The sequence below is a fragment of the Triticum aestivum genome, chromosome 2A (assembly GCF_018294505.1).
Source record: "Triticum aestivum cultivar Chinese Spring chromosome 2A, IWGSC CS RefSeq v2.1, whole genome shotgun sequence".
NCBI classification, from domain to species: Eukaryota; Viridiplantae; Streptophyta; class Magnoliopsida; order Poales; family Poaceae; genus Triticum; species Triticum aestivum.
This window is the reverse complement of record NC_057797.1, coordinates 712,989,089-712,997,344: the sequence shown is the minus strand read 5'-3', so window position 1 is coordinate 712,997,344 and position 8,256 is coordinate 712,989,089. Positions and strand designations below refer to the sequence as shown.

General features: G+C 49.3%; 1 protein-coding gene across 1 annotated transcript; it reads right to left on the bottom strand.

The window, feature by feature from the left end:
- Nucleotides 1-1,820: 1,820 nt before the first annotated feature.
- Nucleotides 1,821-6,156, bottom strand: LOC123190458 (BAG family molecular chaperone regulator 1). The gene is made up of 4 exons (XM_044603102.1): nt 5,662-6,156; nt 3,851-4,107; nt 3,074-3,220; nt 1,821-2,250 (listed from the first exon to the last, which is right to left on the bottom strand). The coding sequence occupies exons 1-4, from the start codon at nt 5,921-5,923 to the stop codon at nt 2,107-2,109; spliced, it is 810 nt and encodes a 269-aa protein (XP_044459037.1). The 5' UTR covers nt 5,924-6,156; the 3' UTR covers nt 1,821-2,106.
- Nucleotides 6,157-8,256: the final 2,100 nt, after the last annotated feature.

Below are 8,256 nucleotides of genomic sequence, written 5' to 3'. Positions count from 1 at the left end.
AAGTGTCCATCTATATGTTTCCACTCCGCAATAGTGAGACGCCGATAATGAATCGGAATTCCCAAATATTTAATTGAGAATTAGCCTTGTGCACAACCAAACAGGTGGGCATACTCAGTCGCTGCCTCACTGGCTTCTCCAAAGCAGAACAATTCACTTATATGGAAGTTAATTTTAAGGCCTGGCATCTGCTCAAACACTGAAAGCAATAATTTCAGGTTTCGAGCCTTATCCATGTCATGTTCCATAAAAAGAATTGTATCATCGGCATATTGCAGAATAAAGAGGCCACCATCCATAAGGTGGGGCACTACTCCTGCAATTTGACCGTCCTGCTTGGCACGATCAATCAGAATAGACAGCATGTCAGCCACAATGTTAAATAACATTGGAGACATGGAGTCACCCTGTCGTAGTCCTTTTTCCGTCTGAAAGTAATGGCCTATGTCATCATTGACTTTGATAGCCACACTACCTCCAGTAACAAAATTTTGGATCCACTCGCGCCATTTATCGGAGAAACCTTTCATTTTTATGGCCTGTTGAAGGAAGGACCATTTGACCTTATCATAGGCCTTTCGAAGTCAATTTTGAAAAGTACTCCACTCATGTTTTTACGGTGCATCCCGTGAACGGTCTCATGTGGGATTACTACTCCATCGAGTATATTTCTACCTTGCATGAAAGCCGTTTGAAATGGCCGGACGACATGGTCAGCAACCGTATTGAGCCTATTAGCAGTCACTTTGGTGAAAATCTTGAAGCTAACATTAAGGAGACATATGGATCTATATTGCTGGATTCACTCAGCCTCCTTAATTTTTGGCAACAAAACGATCTCGCCAAAGTTAAGCCTGAATAGATCAAGTTGGCCAGCATGAAGACAATTGAACAACTCCAATAGGTTAGTCTTGATGATATTCCAGAAATTCTGATAGAATTCTGCGGGGAAGCCATCAGGGCCTGGAGCTTTGTTATGTTTCATCTGAAACACTGCTGCTCTCACCTCCTCCTCAGAGAAAGGTGCCGTGAAGATATCGTTCTCTTCTGCTGTGACTTGTGGAATATCATCTGTTCGGGTCTCGTCAAGGGTAAAGTTCCCTTCATCAGGTGCCCCAAACAAAGATTTCTAGTATTTGAATATATAACTTTTGAGCTCTGCCTGACCTTCGATCCGCCCCTCATCTTGTTGGAGACTGAATATACACTTCTTCCTATGACGACCATTGGCGACAAGCTGGACGTATCGTGTATTACTGTCTCCCTTCAAGATGAAGTCAGCTTTGGATCTTTGGTAATATTTGATTTCCTCTTCTCATAAAAGACGTGCAATCTTTTCATTGGATTGATTTTTCAATTCAATCTCTTGTTGTGACAAGATGCGAGTTTCTGCGATTTTATCGAGGTCATCAATAATGATGGCGAGCCGTTGCTTTTCTTTTTTGTATATTCCATTGGTGTGTTTCTCCCATCCAGATAGGTACCACCTTATGGTTCTTATTTTAAAGTTCCATCTCTGAATAGATGTGCGGCCAATTGCGGGTCTCTCCCATATATATTCTTGATTATGACTGGAAAGCCTTCTCGATGCAACTATCCTAATTCAAACTTGAAAGGGCGGCGAGCGGATGGGTTTGTAGAATTAGAATTAAGAATGATGGGCGCATGATCCGATAGTGCCTCAATACGCTCTAGGGCATGCTAGCGCCAAAGGACTGTAAACATAATCCCAGCGAGTGAGACCCATCAACCATTGCTTCCGGCACAAATCTCCACACCATCAGTAGCCATCAGTACACACTGCACTTTGGAGAGCACACTAAAGAACAGTGCTGCTTTGCTGTTTATTGGAGTGAGATCCATCCATCAATCGAGCGGGTGTGACGACGACGAGTCGACGACGATGATGATTACAAGCAGACGAAACAAACGTTGGGATCCGGGGTCCTCCTGCTGCGACCTACTAACCTAAACCAGCTCACCGCGGTTACAAAAACGAATAATGGGCAAGGAACAAGACACCAAAACTGACGGCACGAAACGAACGAAATGGACACTCTTCTGTATAAAGAAAAATCTCTGCTGCTTCTGCTGCTGCTGCTTAATTCAGTCGAAGATCTCCCACTTGGTGGTGACCGGGGGGCTGTTGTCGAACGTCTCCCACTTGGTGGTCACCACCACCGTCTGCAGCCGCGCGTTGGACACCTTGAGCACGTCCAGCGCCTCCACGCACTTCTGCACCCGCTTCGCCTGCCAACAAAAACAGAATCAAATCAGCTTTCTTCTCCAAGACACTGGGCTACACCACACTCATGGCTGCACCAACAGCACCACACAGATAAAAGCTTGCAGTCAAATTGTTTATCCGCATGTCATTATCATCGCAACAGAAAGTGAAGGAGCTTTTCCGTTCTCATCTCGAGGTGGCATGAAGGTATCATCGCAGATAAATGATGAAAGCTTGCGGCCCAGACTTTTTGGTCTCAGTCTCACATTGCTTGTGCTCGTGACCTAGCCAACAGCCTGCGCCACTTCCATGGCAATCTACCTTTCTTGTCATCTACTCTTTGTACAGCACGGTCAGGGAGCACATTCATCCCCTTTAACTAAGAAGATTTGCTGCTAACACGATCAGTAGAAGCTACTCACTAGGCTGCATGCGACGCGTTCAGAGTACACTCCAGGATCGGCTAGGCTGGCATGCAAGGGCTCTCTCTATCTACCTAACATTCGGAGCAGGGGAAAGGGGTGGAGGTGGAGTTTTTCCCTGTGCTTGTACTGGACCACGTACGTGTCCTCCAGAAAGGAGCCAATGAGCCTGTGACCGTCCCGGGGGGGCATGTAGGGCACTCGCCCACACCACACGTTGCATTCCTCGTCGACACTCGCATTGCACCGCTGGTCATGGCACTGCTCGCGTTACCTGCAGACGCAATGATGCGGATCGCAGACGCCGACAGCCCCACCCTGCCCTCATCGAAGGGGAGAGTTGTACCAGAACCGATGGCACGATGCCCCTACTAAACCTGATCTGCGTGCAGTGAATGTAGGGTGTGTGGTGTGGTGGGGGTACCTGGAGGTTCTTCTGCGAGGAGGTGTCGGCGTCGGCAGGTATGCTCTCCAGCTTCACCGCGTGCCGCATCAGCAGCTCGATCAGCGTCGTGATCTGCACCTCCGCCACCTTGCTCCCGCCGGACACCGACTTCTCGATGCTCGTCACCTGTTGCCACAAGAACGAGAATAAATTTTAACATCCGATCAGCTTAGAATCACAGCATCAGAGGCAGGGACGTCAGACGCAGGCACCGGCCGCTTCGGGCAGCAATGATGAAAGTGAGGAGAGCATCCTTGTTACTCGTCACTTGTTAGTGACGGGGTGACGGATTCGTGTCGTAATGCCGGAATCCTGATGGTTACGCTGAATGAACCTACTCCGGGACCATGCTGCTGCCGACGGAAATTTCACCGGCGCCCACATCGATCGATCACGGAGCATCAATTCTGTTTTTTGGACGAGCTCGCGGCGTCAATTTGCTCACCTAATTCCCTGGACATGCGATTCAATGCGAACGCAGCAGCAGCATTCCCCTTCCGTCCCATGCCTGCGTGCCTGACGCCACACGCACTGATACTGCAAGTCTGCGACTAATTCCCTTCTAGGATGCAGAGACAGCAACTAATCACACGCCTAAAAAGACAAAGCATCCCATTTTTACCCGCCGCTAGATCATCTCTGAATAAGGCAAACTGTCACCGCTAGATGTCAGGAGCTCGTTTCTTTTGTCAGCGATCGATCGTCGGTGGTGGAAGGAAAAACAATGAGCATTTGTGTGTGTGCGGTTGTGCATACCTGATCGGCGAGCTTGTCGAGCTCGAGGGCGATGGCGCCGATGGCGCGGTTGGCGTTCTGGATCCTGGCGTTCCGCTGCCGCTCGATGTAGCGCCGCTCCAGGCTCGCCGGATCCTCGGAGACCACCAGCTTGGACTTGTTCTTGACGCCGAACCTGTCCAGGAACTCCGAGTTCTTCCGCTCCCGCCCCTTGTACGTCAGCAGCTGCTCCGACGGCTGCAGCCCCGTCCTCGGCGCCAGCGCCTTCTTCAGCTCACCTGCGCGGTCACCACCATCCGCCACCAACAAACCAATCAAAAGTAGTACGAAACCAGCAAAATTACTACTGCACATCACAGCTGATTACTGCTGGATCGTCGTGCCGCTCGCTGGCCAACAACATTTTGATTCAGAGTTACTGTGGTACTTTTGCTTTGCTGGGACGTTTTGGTAGTTCTTCACGGCACTGACACGGATTTTCGGCGCCACTTGCAGACCAGATTCTCGGAATCCGAGTGGCCAGGCCTGCCATGCCATTGTGGATCGCCAAATGCAGCGACAGACAATGTGGTGCGGCAGATACTATCTAAATTCCCAGCTTGATTTTTTTTCAAGTATGGACTATTTTTACCATGGCATTCTCTACTCCGCATCATTTTTTCATGAAAATACACAAGTACACGTGGGTCTCGGTGAATGGGACTGGAACGTGGTGGGCGACGCCTCCGAGTTATTTTCCAAACAGTGGCGCAGTATCATCATGGGGCGGAAAGGTGTCGGTGCAACGGGACAAGCGGGCCGTGCCCCAGCCGCTGCTGGCCGTCCGATGAGGCCGCCGTACACGCGGACCCGTCCCGCGCCAGCCAGGATTCGCCCCGCATCCGGACACCCGCGCTCGCGCTCCGCCCCGCCCCGCCGCTGGCTGTCACCGCCCGTCAGCCCTTGTCGTGAGGCAAAGGTGAAAAAGCAAAGCGACGAACTGGTTTTGACAGCAAATCTGGTCGGTCGATTTAGCCTCGTAATCTCCAACCAAAGTTTGGCCTGCACGCACGACGTTGCATCTGAAAGTGCGTCGGGGCTGCAGCCCGGCCAATGGACGCCGGGATCCCGCGGCCGGCAGGAATCCAGGTCGTACGATTTCGGGAACTGAAGCTTACGTTAGCAGACATAATCTCTTTTTCTTTAGATTTTATTTACTAGTAAATTCAGGAAATGGAATTCCTGAAGAAATAAAGGCCTCTGCCCTTCTCACGGATCAAGAAATCACGGGCTCTGCACGGATTATTCCCTGGATTTCGTCTCCTTCCTTATAAAATACTCAGAAGAAGGGGAGAAAAATGGTGACAAGGGGGATGTCTCGCCGTACTATTATTGCGTCCTCCACGCGGCACGGCCGGAAGTCATGGCCATTATTTATGGGACGGATTTAGCTGATAAATCCGATAGGTGGACTATCTTTATTTTTTAATTAATTTATCCGCGGCCACGAACTCCCTATTGGCCTGCACGCATTGTCATGCCGTATGCCAAACGTCACAACTTCGCGGACGACGTGATTAGGTTAAGCATTTCACACCATTAACGAAAAAATTACTACTATCTCCATCACTTTGTGCACATAATAATTAGTAACAAACAGTTTGAACGCAAGACAAAAGTAATTCAAAGTAATTAGCAGCACAAATTTCAGTTTCGTATCTTACAGAGAAGAAACGACGGCGGCGATGAGAGGAAAGTTAAGCCGCAGTTAAGCAAGGCACTAATTAGGCCACGAACAGGGAAAGAGATTATTGACGAGAAGGGGGGATCAGGGCGACGGGATAAATACTGACCGAAGGTGGCAATGGAGGAGACGGCGACCTCGTGGGTGGCGGCGCCGTACTTGACCCGCACCCTGATCTCCGGCGGCGGCGGCCTGGGCGGCACCCCCGCCGCGGCGCCGTCGGCGCCCCTGTCCCGGGCCTGCACGACCATCCCGCTCGGCCGCACCTCCCACCCGGCCCGCTCCTCCTCCCCCGCCGCGGCGGCCGCCGCCTCCGACCACCCGCTGCTCGACCCGCCGTCCGAGCTCGACCGGTGCATCACCCTCGCCATCGCCCGCGCCCCAGCCGGCCTCCCCGGAGCACTCAAGCAGAGGCCAGCGAGGTGGGGAGTGGGGAGTGGGGAGAGAAGCTTCCACGGGGAGGGGGAGGGGTGGAAACCAGTGGTCGGTGTGGCGCCGTGCCGCTCCGGGCGGTCGCGTCGCGTGGGAGGGGAGGGAGGGAGGAGGGAGTGCGGGGGCACGCACGCACGAGGCGGACGCGCTTCTCCTTTTTGCTTGCCGGCAGTTTGTGCGCGTAAAAGCACGGGGCCTGGGGTTTTCCACAATTAACATGGCCCCGCGACTGGCGTTCCCAAAGCCGGCCAAGCTGGTTTCTGCAAATAAAGCCGCCCTGCCCTGTGGTTTTGTCATGGCCACCTCGTTGAGACGGGTGAACATTTGCACTTTGCAGGCTAGCTAGTTCTCGTGCCTTTCCATCTGTTAATGGCGAGGTAAGTATTTGTGTGTGTTCGATCATGTTTGTTTTCTGTTTCGCATAAGCCGAATAAATAATTCCGCTTTTAGGTACGTTATTATTCGATATCAGAAAACTTGAGCCATTCATTACCTTTGGGTATACTCCTTGCTTCAATCCAACCGCACAATTGTAAGATGCCTTCCTCACCATCGTGTTAAAGGTCCCGATCCAACGGTGATTGCATTTACCATATAAACGTCCTTCTAGTCTCTCCCCAATGTCCATCTATCATGTGCTCCAGTTCTTCTGTGTGGGCATAGTCAACTCCTAATAATTTGAGTAACTTTAACATGGTCAATCCCTAACTCTTCACTACCACATAGATGTTGTAGCTGCAGCGAGATTTGCCGATGACGAGATCCATATCTCCAAGCTATAATATCCATTTTGCACTATGACATTGGTTGTATTAACGCTGCTATATAGAATCAGTTATTCTAGCCTTTTCAAAACCGAGTTCCAGTTCAACAGGTATGATATGTGCACGACAACTTCAATCGAACATTCGGTGTGTCGGTTTCTGCAAAATGAGCCTTCAGTTTTGTCATAGCCACCCCATTGAGATGGTTGAATATTTTGCAGGCTAGCTAGCTACCAACCTTGTTGCCTTTGTTGTACCTTTTCCTTCCATGTCCATGTAAGTATTTGCGTGGCGTACCTGTCCGTTTCTATTTTGGATAAGCCAAATAAATACTTCTGTTCTTAGGCAGCACAACATACATTTTATTCGATGTAGTAAACATGAGCCATCCTTTACCATCAGGTAAAGTCTCACTTTGATTGATCGACCGAGCATTTGGAGGATGTCTTGATCATCATTGTGGTACCATTGAGCACAACGATTTCGATCCAGCGGTTGTCACATGCCCTATATAATACCCCTGCTACCCTTTTCATGAAATGTAATTCTATGAAATAGATCTTGCAGCCACACGAACGTCAGCAAATGACGAGACCCGTAGCTTTGACTGTATATGTCATTAACAATGTCTCTATCTCCACCTCCCACAACACTATCACCATCCCTTCCCTATGTTCATCTTCCTAGATGTCAACACCTTCATTACCTTGAGCCATTCATTACCTTCGAGTGTACTCTTTGCTTCAATCCACCCGCACAATTGTAAGATGCCTTCATCATCCTCGTGTTAAAGGTTCCCGGTCCAACAATGATTGCATTTACCATATAAACCCCCTCCTACTTTCCCTAATATGTCTATCTATCATGTGCTACAATTCTTTTGCATGGGCATAGTCAACTCCTATTTCGAGTAACTTGCACATAGCCAGTCCCTAATTCTTCACTACCACATAGATGTTGTAGCTGCAGTGAGATTTGCTGATGATGCGATCCATATCTCCCAGCTACAAGGTCCATTTGCACCATGACCTTGGTTGTATTAACACTGCTATATAAAATCAGATATTCCAGCCTTTGAAAAACTGAGTTTCACTTCAATAGGTATGATATGTGCACGACAACTTCAACCGAACATTCGGTGTGTTAGTTTCTGCAAAAAGAGCCTTCATTTTTGTCATGGCCCACCCGTTGATATGCTTGAATATTTTGCAAGCTAGCTAGCTGCCAACCTTGTTGCCTTTCTTGTACCGTTTCCTTCTGTGCCAATCTAAGTATTTGCGTGGCGTTCTTGTTCGTTTCTATTTTGGACAAGCCAAATAAATACTTCTGTACTTAGGCGGTATAACATATATGTTATTCGATGTAGTAAACGTGAGTCATCCTTTACCTACAGGTAAAGTCTCGCTTTGATTGACCGACTGAGCAATTGTAGGATGTCTTGCTCATCATCATGGTACCATTGAGCACGACGGTTTTGATCCAGCGGTTGTCACATTCCCTATTATATA